The 20134-nt window shown below is 42.1% G+C and overlaps 1 protein-coding gene across 1 annotated transcript; it reads right to left on the reverse strand.

Annotated features, from left to right (window-relative positions):
- Positions 1 to 2447: 2447 nt before the first annotated feature.
- RNF4 (ring finger protein 4) lies at positions 2448 to 19635 on the reverse strand. The gene is made up of 9 exons (XM_086746686.1): positions 19506 to 19635; positions 18289 to 18414; positions 12453 to 12616; positions 11820 to 11940; positions 10792 to 10871; positions 9636 to 9645; positions 7850 to 8015; positions 5436 to 5484; positions 2448 to 5049 (listed from the first exon to the last, which is right to left on the reverse strand). The coding sequence occupies exons 3-9, from the start codon at positions 12459 to 12461 to the stop codon at positions 4900 to 4902; spliced, it is 585 nt and encodes a 194-aa protein (XP_086602812.1). The 5' UTR covers positions 12462 to 12616; positions 18289 to 18414; positions 19506 to 19635; the 3' UTR covers positions 2448 to 4899.
- Positions 19636 to 20134: the final 499 nt, after the last annotated feature.

The raw sequence follows: 20134 nt of genomic DNA on the forward strand, positions 1-20134 counted from the left end.
GCACCGTTAGCAAGTTTGCTGATGATACCAAACTGGGAGGTGCTGTTGACTCTCTTGAGGGACGAGATGGGATGCCTTGCAGAGCGATCTAGATAGGTTGAAGCATTGGGCTGTGATTAATGGGATGAAATTTAACGAGTCTAAGTGCTGGATTCTGCACCTGGGATGGAGTAACGCCGGCACAAGTGTAAACTGGGAGAGGAGTGGCTGGAGAGCAGCCATGCAGAAAGGGATCTGGGGGTGCTGGTCATCAGCAGGCTCAATACTAGCCAGCAGCATGCCCTGGCAGTCAGGAGGGCAACCTGCATCCTGCAGCACATCAAACATAGCATGACCAGCTGGTCAAGAGAGATGATCATCCCACTGTATTCAGTGTTGGTGTGGCCTCACCTTGAGTACTGCGTGCAGCTCTGGGCCCCACCATTTCAGAAGGATGTGAAGGTCCTTGAGTGGGGCCAGAGGAGGGCAAGAGCTGGTGAAGGAGCTGGAAAGGATGTTCTGTGAGGAGTGGCTGAGGACTTTGGACTTGTCTAGTTTGGAGGAAAGGAGGCTGAGGGGTGACCTCATTGCCCTCTACAGCTTCCCGAGGAGGGGAGGCAGAGAGGGAGGTGCCAATCTCTTCTCCCCAGGATCCAGTGACAGGATGAGTGGGAATGGTTCAAAGCTGCACCAGGAGAGGTTTAGACTGAACACTAGAAAGCACTTCTTTGAGAGGGTGGTCAAACACTGGAACAGGCCTCCTAGAGAGGTGGTCCATGCCCAAAGCCTGGCAGTGTTTAAGAAGCATTTGGACAATGCCCTTAACAACATGCTTTGACTTTGGGTCAGCCCTGAACTGGTCAGGCAGTTGGACTAGGTGATTGTTGTACCTCCCTTCCAACTGAAAATGTTCTGTTCTAAAATGAGTTAGGTAACCTGTTCTGCGCCACACTTCATGATCAGTGAGCCCACAGGCAGATTCTGGTCACAGCAGATGACATTTTCAGATCTGTTATGCATAAGCCCCTCCCCAAATACAAACCTAATCAGTTTTGAGAGTTTTAAGATTTCTGCTACCCATGAGAGGAAGTACTTTAGAAAAAAAAAAAAAATCTACTTACGTGTATAGTAAGTCAAGAGTTTTTCTTGCAAATGTGAGCAATCACCTTACCTTCTCACCTGAGATGTTGAAGACTAATGCTGAGTTTGCTCCCTATCAGAGAAACCTGGGAATTGACTTTCAATCTCCTGCAGCCTCAGTGCAGGACTCACCTAGGGAACCATTTCTGTTACATTCTGTGCCCAGGTAATGTGAGTTCTCTTTGCACGCTCCTTTTGAAATATTACAAAACAGGCAACCTTCTTGTTACCAGAAAATAAAACTGTTTCCCATTGTAGCCAGAATCAGGGCAGACAGGGTCAGGAAGAAGATCGATTCAGCTAGAAGATGCAGAAAGGCTTCAGCCTGCTGTAAACAAAGATCAATAGGAAACACACGCACTTAATGAGTGTTATTAGCAGCAACATAATTCAGAAGAATACATCCACTCACACAACAGCTGTTCAGGTCCCTCATAAAACACTTGCTCTAAGACCAACTGAATAAGTAAGATTACAAGTGGGCCTCTAAGGCAGCGCATTTGCATATGGGAACAAGCCTGGTGAACACGGTCTGTAAATGGCATAGATGGACATAAATGGGCAGCCTGAATAGAATTTTTTCTTCTTCTCCTTAAAGTAGAGAAACTTAATGAAAATGTGAGAAAAGCAAGTAAGAGGGATAGGAAAAGAGCTTCAGGAGAACAGCACCTATTTAGTTTGTTTGGAGCAGCAATAAGCTTTAGTGACTTTCAAACACCACGCACCTGCTCCTCTCCTCAGCATTCCTCTGCACAGCGCTTCATACAGGCCCTGTGCACGCAACATGCAACGTGAGCTTCGCCAACAACTCATAGCACATACCCCAACCCGCTGCCATCCTTTAGAGCGAGCCCTCCCTGATGCCGGCCCCGGGGCTTCCTCCAACTCAGGAGCCCGCTCTGCACCTGCAGCCTCAGGCAGGACTGCAACCTGCCATCCTCCCTCCCCCACACCCCCCCCAGCAGCGCCCTTCTCCTTCCCCCCCCTACAACACACACTGACCAGAAGAACTAAAAGGTTTGGGGATTGAGGTGTTGTTTTTTTTTTTTTCCTCCCCAAAAACAAATTACTACAGTGTGATTAAGAGAACAAGTGCTTCTGATTGATCAAATCAATAGTTTTATTTCCACTTATTAAAAGAACTGGTTGCCTACCAGCAGAGTCCAACATAGATGGGACAGACAGACATGAATACAATTAAATACAGGAAAAAATGAACTATATACAACAAGACATACATTTACATAATGAAAAAAAATCTTTATATTATCTATCACTTCTTGCCAATGTGAAACATCACTGGAACTCAAATATATTGGGGTTTCTTTCCTTTTTTTTTATGTACTGAGACTTAAAATTAATTTTGAGATGCACAGAATTTCTGTTATTTCACAGGGTACACAAAAGCTAAAAACTTTTTTGTTAAATATTTTATAGTTTGCTGTATCTAAATTTCAATTAGATCTATTTATTGAGACACAAAGTATAAAGTGATATTTACATGGAAGGAGTTGTGCAAAGTCAGTTTAGGCTATGGCTAGTACGCTGTGAAAGATGCACGGATACACGACCCATCCTCATCTCCAGAGGTAATCCCTTAAATCCTCCTTACCGTCCCTCTCATGCAGTAGCCACCCGAGAAAAACTGGTTATAATGGGTTTTTTTGTTTGGTTTTTTTTTTTCCTTTGTTAAGATATTGGGAGAAAGCTGGTTCTGCAGCCCTTCAATATCTCGACAGTTTTCATGTTGGGCTGCTTCTCTTCGTGCAATAAATGCTTTCAGCAACCTTTAGGACTGTTTCATCATTTCTGTGGGTTTGGGGATCCAAATTGCAGTTGTCTTTGTCACTGTACTGTCCTAAGACTGCTATAGTCCTTGCCTGTAGCTTATATTACCAATGGGAGCACACAGTAAGTACATGTGTAACTTTTTAGTAGTTACCATATTGCCACAATGCAGAAACTGCACGTTCCTGATAACGGGGCGGAACCAAAGCTATTCCAAAGCAGGGTGGGGAGGGTATTGCATTTCTTAAGCTAACCTTTGCAGAACAAAACTGTCCATATTACCACATCCAGAAACATCCCTAAACATCCTAATTAAAAAAAACACTTTACTTTTGGGTTGGAATATTCAATAAAGAACTTGAGACAGCTAATTAGAAGAGCCGCTTTAATGAAAGGCTTCCTACAGATCCCTAGGACAGGTTAGCAAAGACACATCAGGTATCAGTGTTAACTAAACGCTCCCTACAATTGTGCTGCACCAGAGCACAGAACGCTGCTTCTAATGGTTTCCATCATCAACCACCTGTCAAAAGGCGCTTGAAATTTAATTTTGGACTTTTTTTTTAATAGACCAAATTTCAGCCTTCATAGATGCGGCTATTGTGTATGTGGATCATAAAATACTGATTTTAATCACCTCATCTACTTTTCATTACTATAATCCTGTTTGTATCAGCTCATCTAAGATTCCACATCAGCTTGCAGGTTTTAGCTGTAACAGGTTTAAAGCAGACATTTATAACTCAGTCTTGGAAAAAAACCACAAAAGTGGCTGGATAATAATACAAAAACCCGTGTATTCCTGCCTTGCTTCAACAGAGGAATGCTCTCATCTGACTTCTTTTTTAGAGATACACATTTAAAGAAAACTGGACAACACTCGGGGCAAAGGGAGACTAAACTTCTCTCTCAAAAAGCTGTCAAGTCCAGATTGCTACCAACCATCTTTTAAAGCCTCCACTTCTTAAATCCAAGGCAATACAATTATTTAATCTGTAATCCTATGCACCAGGCTAAAGCCAGTCAGGTGTCAGTATAACAACTGAAGAGAACAGCAAAGTGAATGTACTGAACTTTAAGCATTACGCTGGGTGAACTTGATACAGTAAGAAGTAAGAAGATCTGTAGGTAGTTTGGTATTCAGCTGACAAGAGGAAAGCATACAGTTTGCTTCTTAATCATCACTAGCAAGCCTAAAGACAACTATATTCTCCTTAGTTATCAGGAGAGAGCACTGTAGAACAGTAGTAAACCCAAGAGACCATCTCATCCCATTACAATAAATTCAGCGTTGTGATTCAAATACAGGAATTCTTGGCAGTTAAAACATTCGCAGAACTATTTTCACATTGTATGTTTGCAATTTGTCTATGTACTTCAGATCTCATTGAGTTCATAAAGACATCAACATGTTCAAGCCTTCCGCTTAAAAAACTGACTGCTGGTTAACAGCAGGTTATTTTATTGCATGACCCTGGTTGTCAAAAAATATTAAATGATCCATTGTTACAGATCTTATTCTACTTGGGCAAAGACGGCATAGCAGAAAGCAATATAGTCATGAGCTTCCAATAGGATAAAAACAGAAGTCTAATGAAATGGCAAACTGCTCATCTGTATTTTGAACGGTAACTATTCCATATTTGTATGCAACGGTGGGAATAATTTAAAGAGTAAGAAATAACAAAATATTCAGGCTCTTCTTATTTAAGCATTAAAAAAGTAGAAGGAAATGGATTAGCTGCTTCCTTTCTGGCATAGGCTGCTGGTCTAGTCTAGAGACAGTCATAAATGCAACATTATAACCAGGGACACAACAAGCAGCAGCTTGGACCATTAAAAAGCTGTCTATATACGTACAAGTTATTTTCAAAAAAAATCAGTTTTATTTGGATGCGTGCACAACCTGCCGCTCTTTAAATCTTCAGAGCACTGGAAATACGACATTTTCTGCAAAAATCCAGTTGAGTCTGTCCTGAGAAACAGAAGTACTCATATATAAATGGGATGATATTGTCTGTGAGTGAGTTTCTTCCTGCAGGTTGGGCAAGAGTTGGCATTCCTAAGGGAATCACGGAGGCACTGACTGCAGAAGACATGGCCACATTTGGTTGACACTATCAGTCGTCCACTTTGCACAATCTGGAAGAAAAGAAACCACAACAGCTACTTGAAGTAAACAACTCAGCTTTGCTGGTCTGTTGGCACCAGGCAAATAGGACTTGCAGTATCCGGGATCAGTACATTACTACTTTAATAACAAGGAATCCAAAAGTCTTTCAGTGCCATCTTGCAAAGTGTTTCTCACTCTACGTCCACCACTAAAAAATGACTTGGAGTGACAAGCTAGTTTCACCTTCAAACCAAGGGCTGTACTTCTAACCAGCTCTCTGTAGTGTCCCGCATAACCCAGAGTTGCACAGCTCACCCTCTGCCCTGTTCTCCCTCCGACAAAAAAAAAAAAAAAAACCAACAAAAAAACCAACAACAACAAAAAAAAAACCCGATGACAACACATGGTTTCTTACCTCTGAGTAGCCATCCATGCAAATCGGACAGCTAACGGTACCAGATGGCCTTGCAGGAGAGAGAACAAAACCAGAAAGAACATGTATCCATTAATTTCACTGTCCATTGGGGGTCACCAGTACAGAAAAAGTCACATTATCATCCAACTGCATAGACTAGCCATGACACCTTCCCATCTGAGGATCCCTGTGTACCTTTAACTCTCTCAAGTTGTTGTGTTTACTAAGTAATTAGAGTCTCCCTTACCTAAAGGAAGCAGCATCTTTGTTTTCATCAGGGGGAAGATGCAGTGAGTCACCCTGCTCTGTTACCACAAGTAACAGCAGTCTATAGCACTGTGCAGTATACGTATGGCAGTATTTATCTTCAACAGGTCATAAATCTGCGTTTTGTAACAAAAGCATCTAGCTGTCCTTTGAAACTATTCATTCTAGAATTGAAAGACGTTGTCAGAAATTAAAACATCCCTTATTCTAATGTAGTAATTTCACAGCCCGATAACATATCCATATCAAGAACTCCTTCCTTCTAAAATGCAAGGCAGGAACACACTAATGTGAGAAAATATTCAAAAATAAATTTCTAGTTCAGAGAAGGACAGACTGACTCGGTGGCTGCTACCAAGCTATGGTTACAGATGTACCTCTCCTGCCTTCAGCTTCCAGGACAGCTGTACTGCACACACACTTACTAACAGACATAGCTATGCCGCGTAAGGAACGTGTCATATCCTAAGTGCTGTATAATATTCTCTTTCTGATAGAGAAAGAGCTTTCTGTCATTTTTAATTACAGATTAAACTATTTTAAACAATCACAGTAAGCTGCTTTCATAAGTCTTTACCTTAAACACCTGGCTTTATTATGTCACTACTCATGCTAAGCAGAGTTTGTAATTTATTAAACAGGAGTAGAAAGCATGAGCCATCCTTCATCCTCTAATTGTAAATTCAAGCAGTGAGCATTACTAACATCCACCCCTAGTTTCACACACATAATTTAACTCCACTAATTCTCCCATTTTTACTACTCAAGTTCTTTATGCAGCAGCTATAATACCAACTCAGCAATTAATTACAATTGATGACAACCTCATATCAGCAAGAGTAGTCTAACACCACAGAGTAACACTGTAGATAGCTCTATGGCCATCTCCAGCATCAGTACCTATAGAATACCATAAGCCCTTTAGGGAGCATATTTATTTCCATAACCAAGTACTCTCCTACATTGCCTCCCAGTGATCTGAAAGGTTCAAAGCATATCACCTTTATTAAAACCTATATTTCTTCCCCTCAAATACTTCAAAAAATGTTTATACCACAATTCTCATGTTCTCCATCTTCCCTAGTCACACAGACACCTGATTTCATTTAATTAGTCTAATACATTGTGTCTGTCTTAACATGGAGTGGTCCTACAGCACGAGTTTACTGTTTCTCTACAGAACAGTCTTTACTGTGCAGGCACCTAACCCAAACCATGAGATCGTTGTCTTACATGCAAACATATCAGAGCTCCGTGACATACAAGGGACAGAACAAAAACTAGCCATAACAGTATTGCCTCCACAACTGCCTTGCAAGTATACTTTGGAAGAACTGTTACTGCCCCGATAGAAAAAGGCAGTCAATTGGCAAAATACGTAAAAAAAGCAGTGAATGAATATGAATTTTTAGTGGAATTCGCCAGGTTGCTGCCTGCTGGTCTCATGATACCAAGCCTCATCTACACCAGTGAAAATATTTCCACAGCTAACCACTACTAGGGCTTTACATGAAAAGTAAATGCAATACATTCTTCCAGTACCTAAAGGGGGCCTACAGGAAAGATGGGGAGAAACTCTTCAGTAGGGCCTGTTGTGACGGAACAAGGGGTAATGGTTTCAAAATAGAGGGAGGTAGATTTAGATTAGATATCAGGAAAAATTTTTTTTCACTGAGGGTGGTGGAACACTGGCCCAGGTTGCCCAGAGAGGTGGTGGATGCCCCATCCCTGGAAACATTCAAGGCCAGGTTGGACAGGGCTCTGAGCAACCTGATCAGGTTGGAGATGTCTGGGCTCCTTGCAGGGGAGTTGGAATAGGTGGCCTTTAAAGGTCCCTTCCAACCCAAACCATTCTATGATTCTACATTATGAGCTATGGCCTGTGACTAATCCTCCTTCCTTGCCATACCCTCATGTTCACATTTAAAGCTGTATGCAAAGTTATACATCCGTCTTGAGCTGGGTTTTTATCCTGAAGTGCAAACATCATCATTTAGTCACAATGCAAAATGTGGTGATGTACTCATTGAAAGAGCGAACTAACTAGAAGTTGAGACTTCAAAGATAAGCCAGGCTATAGCAATATAACTTAGTCCTGTATAAGAAAAGCAAAATTCAGCATTTGATAAATCCTAAGGTGTACATACCTTGAACTTGCAGTTTCATCCTCCAGTGGTCCCAGTTCTCGAGACACTTTATCTGTCACATACACATCATTATCTCGTGTTTCATCTTCATCATCGCTACTCAGTACACAGCTGTCCGACTGTCGCTGGCTTCGTAGTCTGAGATTTCTCCTCTGTCGTTGATTCTCTGTAATTTAAATTTGTTAAGTTAGATATATTATATATATATATCCCTGGAACTATTCTTGAAATGCACGATTACAAATAGTCTGTAAGGTTCCTACTTTAAATGGACCATATTCAGTTGGGTTAAAAGTTATCTGAAACAAAATAGTTTCCTAACATTCAGGCTGAACATTTGCAGACATTGGGACTATTCTGCTACATATCCACACAAAACAATCCCTCTGTTCACCCTACAAACAACTAAAAGATGATCTTAAGGACTCTCTGTGTCCTAAGTTTCATACAGTTACACTACCTGTCAATAAGTCTCCTCTATAAAAGGAAGTTATCTCTCCCAGTTCTTACTAACAGAGAATGTTACCATACTACGTTGAGGAATTGCGACAATTGCTGTGTGATACAAGAGCGGACTTAAGTTTCTAAGTAGCATGGCAAGGCAGCACATACACAACAAAAAGGCCCAGTGAAACCACAGTGTGTGCTTTGTTCAGAAAGTTTCCAAAGTGATGGAAGAGATGCTTAAATCTAAAAATGTAAGTTATGGAGGTGCTGTGGGTTCTCACTGCTTTATCCAGGTATAACCCTAAACTGTTCCGCTGGTTTTGTCCGTGTTAAACCAAACCTCTCCACTCAAAGGCAGTTTCTATAAAATGAGTATTTTAAAAAAAAAAACCAGTACTTGGAAATTATAAAAATACTTTAAGCAGTGCCTCCTTAGAAACTTTCATAATCTTCCCCTGAGTTAAGGTAACTTGAAAATGGAGTTATATTGCCCAAGATAAAAGGAGATAAAATTAATTGCCTGGTCTGTAACATCTAAAGGTTAAGGAACTGCTGTTTGCTTTTTAACAATTAGAAACCGCATGCAGTAATTATCTCTGCAGCTCCAGTGTACATGTCACAATAATCAAGCACTAATCAATTGAAATTGCATAAATAGCCACAAAATTCAAGTTCTTTCCTCCATAAGTATTCATCTACAACTTTCATTTCAACTATTTTTTACTTGCTTTTGCTTTATTCAGAGCACACAACAGATTACATTCTAAGTAAGCAGCTAATAAGATACTGATAAATCTCAGATATTATAATCAGAACAAGGTCTGAAAACTGTAAAGGATTAACGTCTTTATACCTATAAATATTGTAACACTTAAAGTAGAAAAAAACCCCCACATTCATTAATACCCGTCAGTACTAAATTTCAGGCGTGTTGGACTAGATAATTAAAATGAATACCATGACCACAAATAACTTTCTTCTTTATTTCCTTCACTGCAATGCAGGCTAAAAAAATTTGATATTTTCTTATTCAAAGAAGATATTCCAGTGCTAATTAAAATTATCATCGTCTTTGAGTTTACAGAACTTCTGTATGTGGAAAATAAGAAAACATTTTGAGCAGCTTTGATGTGTTTTATTTCAGATACTTTCTAAAAGCTCTCAAAGCAACTATCAAACACAGATTGGATTCATTCTCTAAGACACTGGCCAGATACTTTAGCACTGTCCTTTGCCTTTTGGTAAATGCAGTTTCCATCCATTCCGCTCAAACTCATGGAAAAAGACAAAAAACTAAGTTTAGGACAATTCCATTACCGGTTGTAAAACATGAACTCACCTTCAACAATCTTGCATCAATATGTAGGGAAGGGAGAGGAGAGAAAAGAAAATACAATTAGATTTTGGTGTGCACCCCCAGTGTTACATCCAAACACCAGATAAACCAAGTCATTACAACAAAACAAGCTAAGAACAGTAAGGTATCACTCTCTTATTCAGGTTAAGAATGTTAAAAGTAGTAGCAAATTAGCTACTGCCCTGAAAACAAGTAAGTGGTTGCTTCTGGTTCTGTTCACACTGCTGCAAAGGGATAGAAATGGAGGCAGCTTATGATTCAGCTGAACACCCTCCTCCCCGCTCCCCAGTTTCAGTATCCTAATTTGATTTAGGCTGAAGGAAATTCTTCCCCTCTTTTCCCTCCAACAGGCAAATTCAGCAGTGATATTCATAAACATTTCATATTAGATTAGCAGCTGCTGAAGGAAAAAAAAAAACAGACAAGCCCAAAACCAATATTGATCTAGAGCTGGGGCAATGCAGATGATGTCATAAAGTTCCAGGCCTCTCCTTTGCAAAAGCTCAGGAACAATCCCAGGAGGAGACACCTCCATGCTATTCCTGCTGCTTGTTTCTGGTTCTGCATGGCAGCAGTAACATCCCAAAACTGAGGTTATAAACTACACCATGGACTGGATTAAATACTCTTCCAGCTTTAAAAATAGCAGGAGAAAGAAGTGAATTTTTTTAAAGACTTCTTAGAGTAATACACTGAGCTAGTCTGTACTGTAGTCAGCTACGGTTGCACCTGGCATCTCTCCAACAGAAGCTTAAACCAACGTTGCAGCTAAACACTTCAGACTTGTGAAGTCAAAGACTGTTATCTCCTTGACTATTTATTTAAATCACTGGCCAGTACCTCTGATACATCTGGAATAGCTTCAACTTTAAATTGCATCTGCTTATGTTACAGTAACCATGACTGGTACAGATTCTCCCCAAGTTCTGCAGCAATAAGTTCTTTTAGATTACCCCCTAACTATCCGCAAGTGTGCCTCCAGAGCAGCTTTAGTGTTGACCTGTAACACATGGCTTTCATGCACTGACAAGTCAACTTTGAACTTAAAACTTATCCTTCAAGACAGATTCTATCAGGGAGCACAATACAAACCTAATTTGGCTACTGGATTTAGGTAAGTGTGCCATTCAGTACTTACCACAACAGAGTCATTGTGAGTTAGATCAACGACTACCGGTTCAGAAGATTCACATGTGAGATCTACGACTTCTTCACCAGCTTAAAAACACAATGGTAGAATCAAGATCAGAGACGGCAGAGGAATAAAATTGCCTGACACTATGTAACAGGCTGAGGTAGGATTCAACCTTGCCCTATCCCCCTTCTCTTCAGGAACGTATCCAGCACTTCACTCAAGCTTTGCCCCCGAGAGTCCACGTAGAGCACGACCACCACTGTCTTCTGCAAGTTGCAATGCAAGAGGAACAGCAGTCAAGCACCTCATACAGTTCTGTCGTATGACAACAGTTTGTGGGAGGTACACAGCAACAGATTATTCATCAAACCCATGAGAATGTTTATCATACTGAATAAAACATTAATCACACAGGATACAATTTTACAGTACCATGCTGTTCCTGTCTCACATATCTTCCAACCTTTCATAGTCAAATGCACAGCAAAAACTGGAAAAGCCATATAATTACCTGGAGACCAACAGTTACTTTTAATCTTTCCTAGGATTTCAGAAGGCAATTTAAATATCTATTTGGGAGGTCAAAGAAGCTTTTAAAATTCTGATACTATTTGTAAAAACATACTGACCAAGAAATGCCTCTACCTTGAGGAGGGGGCATGACTAATGGGAAACTTTTAGTTTGAAACTGAAAACTTGGGAGTTCCCAAACTTAGTTTGCCACTATCTGTGTGGCAGCTGCAGTAACTGCCAGCTCATCACACTAGACATTCAGATCCTTGAGCAGCACTTGAGTAACTTTCTTACCCAACTCATCTGTCACCAGTGGTGAATGTATCACACCTCAGAAACAAACTAAAACAGTTGTCAGTGCACTTGTTGCTGATAGGTGCCATACCAGATACTTTCTAAAATCAGGTTTCCCTTCCTCCCCAGCAAAGGGCCTAGAAACTGCCAAAAATACACATTAGGTGGGAACCCAATCCTCCAGAAGCACTTTATGTTCTTCCCAAGGTCACAAGAAAGCTTACCACTTTCTTCAAGTTCTATTGGCTCTGCTTCTGAAGCCATTTCTGCAGTAGAAGCCATCAGCCTGTTTCGTTTCTGAGCTTGCCTAGAATTAACTGCTCCTCCACGGCGCTTTCGTTGAGTCTAACAGAGAACAAAACCTTAGCATTTTCTTTAGGAGTAATACTGATGTGGTGCTCATCTTTGCAGCACCAATGAAAGCACACAAGGAGACACAAAGCACTCCCCTGAAAGCCTGCAATCTGCCAGGAATGATGGTATGGGCTGTTGCTATCTGAACGCATTGGATCAAGAAAGACATCACCTCAGATCTCTTAATAGTTTGGTCACAAAGAAAAAACAGATTGTGATGGTTTGCAAGTGAGAAGACTAGTTCACAAATATATCAGCTGTTAGCTTGCAGCCAACAATTGGAATCAGTCTGACCTAAGGTTTTTGCTCACATTGTAAGTGTGAACTATTGCTAGTACCTAGAGAGATTAAAAATCTAAAGTATCACAGACCATGAAGTTACTTTAAGTTTTAATATGCTTATGTTCCAGTGTATTTACTATGAACTCCTAAAAACATTTCTAGACGTACCATAAACAACACATTTTAATAATCAGGTTTGCATTGAGTAGTAAAATACTTACTGTGCTCATGGTGTTTCTTGACCTAAAACCACAGAAAAAGAGGTACAAACACCAAAAAATCAATGGCCAGGAAGCTCCACCTATCAGTTCCTTGTATTTCTTTAGGTAGCGCACTGTTAAAAACTCCAGATTTCTCAGAGTCTGAGAACAATGTTCTTCCAAATCTGTAAGAAAAGAAGAGAGATAACCTATCTGTAATGCTTGTTCTCTTAAATACGCTCCTCTCCAAAATTCCCATTCCTGAGTCACCAGTTTCTGCCCAAAGCTAGAGGGGAAATCCCAGAGTTTTGTACTTGAGCCTCAGACACTCTTACCCATTTCCTAAAGTAAACACCAGGATAAGCTAGTTTGTTAGCAAACTAGAAAGGTACTAAGGAATCCTAATTAAGTTTAACTGAAAAACAACTGATTGACTTTTGAGGCAATGTCTGTGTGCGGCCAGGAATCACTGGGAATTGTGTCATAAGCAGCCACCTTCAGAGAACATTAAATTCCAGATTATCAGTTCTCTTCTCCAACTCATCTCCAGATTGCAACAGGTGGGGGCTGAACTGCTTGAAAGTAATCTAAAGCAAATGTAGCAGAGAAATTTCAGTTTAGTAATACTCTCAGATGTGCAAGAGTATAGTAGCTACTCTGTGGTAGCTGTAGGTGTGCATGTTCTTATCCACCAGACAGCAAACTGCTAAGTGGGAAGAGGTGAAAAGCAAGCGTAAAGGAAGGCAGTGATGAGCATCTGACATGGTACTGAAGCTCACATCTCTCCTGGTTTTGGCTGGGATTAAACTGATTTTCCTCTCAGCAGCCGCTGTGTTTTGGATTTAGCATGGGATTTGGTATGTGAAGAATGCTGATAATACACTGATGTTCTTAGCTGTTGCTAAAGGAACCAAGGACTTTTCTCAGGTTTCACTAATGTGGAGATGCAAGAAGCTGGGAGAAGTATAGCCAGTACAGTTGACATGAACTGGTCAAAGAAAGTCTTCCACGCCATAAATGCCACGCTCAGGATATAAGTGGGGGGTTGGCTGGTGAGCTTGCTGTCTTTTTCTCTCTCTGTTCGGGATCATTCCAGGATCATTTTCAGTTTTTCATTCTGTGATTGCTGCTGAGAATGGGCTGTATCAGTTATTGGGTGGTGAGAAATTGTACAGTATTCGTTTTGTATATTATTCCTATTATTATTAAAATCATTTATATAAAAATTGTTATCTATTCCTTTGCTATCCTAATAAACTGTCTTCACCTTAACCCATGAATCACAGAATAGTTTGGGTTGGAAGGGACCTTCAAAGGTCATCCAGTCCAACCCGCCTGCAAGGAGCAGGGACATCTCCAACCAGGTCAGGTTGCTCAGAGCTCCGTCCAACCTGGCCTTGAATGTTTCCAGGGATGGGGCATCCACCACCTCTCTGGGCAACCTGTACCAGTGTTTCACCACTCTTATTCTAAACATTTTTTTTCCATTATGTCCAGTCTGAATCTACTTCCTTCTATTTTAAAACCATTACCCCTCATCCTGTTATCCATTTATACCCTGTCATCCATTTCTCCCCATCTTTCTTACAGGCCCCATTTAGGCGCTGTAAGACGGCTATAAGGTCTCCCCGGAGGCTTCTCTTCTCCAGGCTGAACAGCCCCAACTCTCTCAGTCTATCTTCACAGGAGAGGTGCTCCAGCCCTCTGATGATCACGATGAGTTTTGTTTTCTCCCCCATTCTCTCCTCCAGCCCCTGAGAAGGGGGAGTGAGCAGCTGCTCCACTGGTGACTGGACTTAAACCATGGCAACATATTAAAGCTTGCTTATGCTAAAATTATCCTGTGTCCAACGTACAATGAGGAGCTGGAGGGGAGACAGTGGGGGTCCACAAAAAAAGAAAAAAAAAAAAAAAAAGGTTAAATAAGAGCTGCAGAACTGTGTTTGTGACACTGACCTTGAACTATGCTTCAAAGACCAGCAAATAGGCTATTAATTTATTCTCAGATAGAAGGAAGATAAAGGAAGTCTGACTGATTTTTTCCCTCTTAAACTTTCTCTCTGTATTTCTTCAATCACTTAGTTTCTAAGAGAGACACCTTAACACCAAATTGTAACATTATTAAAACAAAACATGCTTGAGAAAAGTACTTACACTAAATTTGGTACTTCTACTAAGCCCAAAGACATATTTATGCACAATTTTAAGCAACACAATACACCACTCATCATTTTTCTCCCAGTTTTTCATTTTAAAACTGGCAGTGGATTGCAAAAGCTAAAATGAAAGTCAATATGCTTTTTCTTCCCTCCCCCTTCCCACTTGGACCACTCGCTATATGCCAGACCTAATGATCAGCGCGCTCACAGGCAGATTCCGGTCACAGCAGATGAAATTTTCGGAACTGTTACGCATAACTCCCTCTCCCAACAAGAACATAATTAGTTTTGATAGTTTTAAGATTTATTTTTTTTTTTTCAAATCTAAACTTACATGTATAGTTACGCCAGAGTTTTTCTCGCAAACGTGAGCAATAACCTTACGTTCTCACCTAGGATGTTGAAGACTAAGGCTCAGAGTTTGCTCCCTGTCACAGAATAGGGAACTGACTGTCTCCTGCATCCTCAGTACAGGATTCACCTACGCAACCATTTTCATAACATTCTGTGTCCAGGTAAACCGAGTTCTCTTTGCACCCTTCACTCCACTGTTAAAATCTAGATTTTATTTTATCTGCTAAGGAAGAAAGCTTTTCTGCCAGCCTTAACAAAATTCTTGGGAAGATTCTATCTTACTAACTTCACTGAATTTCTGGAATAGGGAACAAGAGCTTTTAAAACAAGACCATGCCTAATTCTGCACTCACACGAAACAAACCAGTTTGTTATGTTCCGTTAGCACATTTTCTAAGCGCTACAGGAGTTTCACTGTCCATATGATTACCAGGTTTTGTTTTGGACCTTTTTGAGACAACGGGAAGAGGGAGGTGAGGCAAGAGGGACAACACACAGAACAAGGGATGGTGGGAAAGGGAGAGAATCATCCCTAAACTTAGCACATCTGCTGTTTCAAGCTAGTTGCTCAAAGACAAGCTACCATCTTCATCTAATAGCTACAACCAAAGCTGAAAACAGAACATAACTTAGGCAAATCAGTTTTCTGCATACAAGAAGGAGGATGAACAAGACTGTGCAACATATGAGGCATATTAAGAAGTTACATCATTAGATTCTTTCTAAGTTTATTTCATCAAAAAAGCCAGGAGATTTCTCTTGATTCTCCTCAGACATGGAATTGGAAAAAAAATACTTGGACATTAAAAAGCTGAGAAATGTCAGTTAGTACACACATCTGAGGATTACAAAGAAGTAAACTTTACATAAGCTTACTTAAATTACAAGTTGTTAGAATTGTTTTAAAATAGAACCTGTTAGAGCAATCTGGTACACTGGTGTATCTGCACTGCTGAAAGAGACCAAAACCCAAGTCTGACGTATTCACTAGAAAGCAGAGTTTTGGATGTAAAACACCCAGAAGGTTTCTTGGTGCTTTTTGGATTTAACACTGAACACAACCCAGTGCAATGGTACGTTGACAAAGTATCTTTAGAAAGGGTTAAAAATACAGGGCAGGGAGCAAGAACCTGAAATGACTCCAAACATAAAATGTTGTACAGATTCTCTTTGACCACAAGTGGCTCAAATGCCAAAGAGCAGGCATCACAGAAGAAAACAAAACACAACACATCGAAACAAACTTAAATTTGAAAGTTATGGTGAAAAGAAAACCAAAGTAATACACAACAGAAGATCTCTCATGCTAAGACCACCTTACCCACATTAAATATTCACATACTTCTTGATCAAGATACCCAAGGAACAGATTTTTCATACGATTACTACAAGTCTCAGACCACCTCAAAGGCAACACAGGACAGAGCCACTTCTCAAACTAAGTGACAGAGAGCAGCACCATTGCTCTTTCAATGGTTTTATTTTCAGAATCTTAACAGCATCAGCAGTAGGCTTTCCTTATACTTAACACAGAGTATACACAAGGCACAAACATTCCAGTTGCTAATGGCTCAAATCTTAACCTCTTCAGAAGCTTCCTCTGAAGAAGCTGAGAATGGACACCCATAGGGAAGCTCATCACTGTAAAACCACCTTAAAACAAGTCATCATAGGCAGGTTCATCAATATCAACATGACTCAGCTCAGGAGAGTCATGTTTATAAAGACAAATCAGACAGCTGGATATTAAGACTATGGAAGGAGTCTCATGATCCAGCAACTTTTTTTTTTTCCCCTGTAAGAACAAACCTTTTCTGAGGGGCTATAGATGTCCACATGTTACTGACTTATGTGGGAAACTTTCAAGTAAGTTAGCTAACTGAACTGTAAGAACGGGTAGCAAAAACAAAGCAAAGCTTACTTTCTTCAATAAGCAACAGACCAAGTTAGTCGGGCACAACAGAGGCAAACAAAACAGGGGCAAGTTTTGCACACTTAGAGACACACTCATCAATAAGAACTCCTCAAAGATTTTTCAAAACCTCAGGACCATTCCATTTAATAATATGATTTGTTATAGAAGACTGGATAGCCCAAATTAAGTGGTAAGGTCTATACGCTCCTCGTCCAGCAGTCACTATGAAAGCCAGCAACAGGACTCCCTAGACTGGGTAATACAAATAGAGTTACTGCACCAACCTTCCCCACCTCAACCCACAAGCATCAAACAACTCCAGCTGAAGCTGTTAGTGAGCTCATCTGTTACACCTCCAGCAAGATGCATTCACAAATGAATTAAAAATTCTAGAATTAAGTTGTAAAAAAAGTTGTAAGTTCTTTTTTTAATGTAAAAATTTAGCAGATCAACTTAGCAAGCCAATAAATACTTTTAACTTTTACAGACTTTTTATTGCCTCACTGCAGGATGACAGAGTACCAGAAAAAGCCACGCCCCGTTCCTCTCATATGCAGAGCTCTGCACATGCAGTTATTGTTCCTGTCACTTAGCTCTCCCAAGGGCTTAAGTAGCAACAAAGTTCAAGGTTTATTCCAGCTAACTCGTTATCATTTTAAGGACTATATCCACCAACCTTCCTCTGTACAGGTAGATACTTGAGAAAAATAAAGGTAAAGCCATTTAAATTAAGAACATTTACACTAGAAGTAAAAGAATATTGATTCCCATATTCATCATTTAACTGTTCTGTTAAATTTTTTCCTCTATAAATAAGTCAACTTGAACTCAGTGAAAATGTTAATCTAATTTAACATGTTTGAATTACAATTAAAAAAAAAAAATATTCTCTAGACAACATAAACTGAAAACTTTTCTTATATCACTCTGAAAACAAAGTCTTTGTCTCCCACGTTTAGCACAAATTGAGGCAAGTCAGCTTAAGCAAGAAGTACTTTTACTTTTTTTTTTCCTCTCTCACATTTTCACCATGTCTGACTAACACAAACAAGACTACACTTCATAATCATCCTAAACATTACAAATTCTTTAAGTAGTTACTTTAGTGTAAGCAGCCTAAATGTTTGGTGTGCCTGAGGAAGAGGTGACAAAACCAGTGTACATGGCACTTGTCAAAACACGATATGCTATGCCTTTAAGACTTTGCTTCTCATTTCCACTCCTAAGACTTGTCTTTGCACTCCTAACAACAGGAAACACAGTATCAAAGATGCAGCATGTTAAAAAAAAAAAACTTCTGTGGTCAGAAGATGCACATACCAATCACAAAGTGCTAGTCTTAATTTTTTTTTTTATCACAGGGAACAGTAATCTGCCATTCTGCAATATTACTCTTTCAAAATTTTCCTATCATGTGTATTTTCAGTACCTTTAAAGACGTTCTCATTTTTTCAGATGCACCACACCAACTTTAGCGAAGACAGAAGCTGAGTCTATTGTGTTTTATCCAAATTAGGTCAAGCAGTCCCATACTACAAAAGCTTGCTGAGAGGCACTATAAAAAGAGTAAAGATGAGAGATAAAGAGCCTACATAGATATACACTAGCCTGCCTGCTCTAAGCAGCCAGCTACATCCATAGACAAATAAAACTTATGTTTATGAGCAGCCTAACAGGAAAAAAAACACCCCAAAACACAACAACAAAAAACAAATCCAAAACAAAGCAACTAAGAAAACACCCAGAGAACAAACACACCCAAAACTACCAATTGGCCAGATGTCCTATTTCAGAAACAACAAAAAAAAGATTAAGACTGGCCAGAAGAAAAGATCCTCATTGCTCTTATGTGTAGAAGTTTCTCTGAGAGAGGCTACAGCTTATTTTCAACAGTCCCAAAACCAAACACAGAAGAAAAAGAGGCTGAGTCTTTTCACGTCCTGTAATGGAGGTGCAGGGGACGCTGAGGCAGGAGAGGAGCGTTCCCTCCGCTCCCGCTGTCACACAAAATGGGAGGACAGACACCGCTTCATCCAGCCACAGCTCAGCGTGTGCTGAGCCGCCCCTCTTCCTGCAGAGGAACGGGGGAACGCCGCCGCCTCCCCAGCACATGTCTCCCTCAGCACGCCCTCCGAGCGGCCCCAGCAGCCCGGCCGCAAGGCCCGGCCCGTCTCGCTTTCGAGGGAGCCGGGGGGGCAGAGCACGGCCGCAGGCCCCGCCGGCCCCCGAGCCCCAGCGCTGCCGGCCGCCCGGCCCGAGTCGGCCCTCAGGGCCAAGCAGGGGGGCTCGCAGGCCCCGGAGCCCCTCAGAGCGGCGGAGGGGGGAGGGGGGGATAAAAATAACACGCGGCCGGGGGAGGAGGGGAGCGGGACGCGCCGCACGGCACCCCAGGCGCAGCGAGGGCAGGCCGGGGAGAGCCCCTCAGGGCCGCGCCCCCGCTCCGCGCCCGCGGGAAGGGGCTCGGGTCACCGTCTCGGCCCCGGAGAAGGGGGCAGCACCGGCCCGGCCCCGAAGCCCCGGGCCCAGCTCTCCGCACCGGCGGAAGAAGCCCCGTCTCCCCCCGCTCCCCTCAGCGCCGGCCGGCCCGCCCCTCCCCCACGGCGGCGGGGCGCGGCTCCCTCCTCCGCTCCCTCCCCAACCCCTCACCTGTCGCCCGCCGCCCCGGGCGCCTCAGAAAGGCAGGGCGGGCCCGGGGGCGCCGGTACCGCTGCCGGTCGCCGCTCCCACCCCCACGACAGAGGCCCCCGGCCTGCAGCACTCACCCGCAACACCCGGCCCGGCAGCGGCGTAGGGCAACGCCCGCCTCCGCTCGCCCGCTATTGGGCGGACCGCTATCCTCCGGCTCACAGAGTGGCCGCTGCCCACGTCAATTAGGAAGCGGTGAGGGGAGAGGCCCCGCCTCTTATCCGGCCCCGCGGTGTGCTGGGAGTTGTAGTTTCCCGCGGGGCTGGGGGCGGAACGAGCGGGCGGCCTGTGCGGCGCTGCCCGCGGCCTGCTGCCCCCTCACGGCGGGGCGTGGGGGTGCCCCTCGGGGACTTCTCGGTTCTTGGGTTCGTTCGGCCCTGACGGCGCCGGAAAGGGACGGCCGAGGCAGGACTGTGCTTTTGCTGCAATGTCGTTTTTGCGGGCCATTCCAACATAATCACCTCTGTGCCTTTTTTTTAATTTAAATAATAAAATATCTGTGCTCTCTAGGGTGGGGGTTACCTGGCCAGGCGGTCACGAAGCATGGGCTTCGCCTCCTTACTGGAGCTGACTGGGAAGAGGGAGCCTGC

This window comes from Chlamydotis macqueenii, chromosome 4, assembly GCF_036417535.1.
Source record: "Chlamydotis macqueenii isolate bChlMac1 chromosome 4, bChlMac1.mat, whole genome shotgun sequence".
In the NCBI taxonomy this organism is placed as follows: Eukaryota; Metazoa; Chordata; class Aves; order Otidiformes; family Otididae; genus Chlamydotis; species Chlamydotis macqueenii.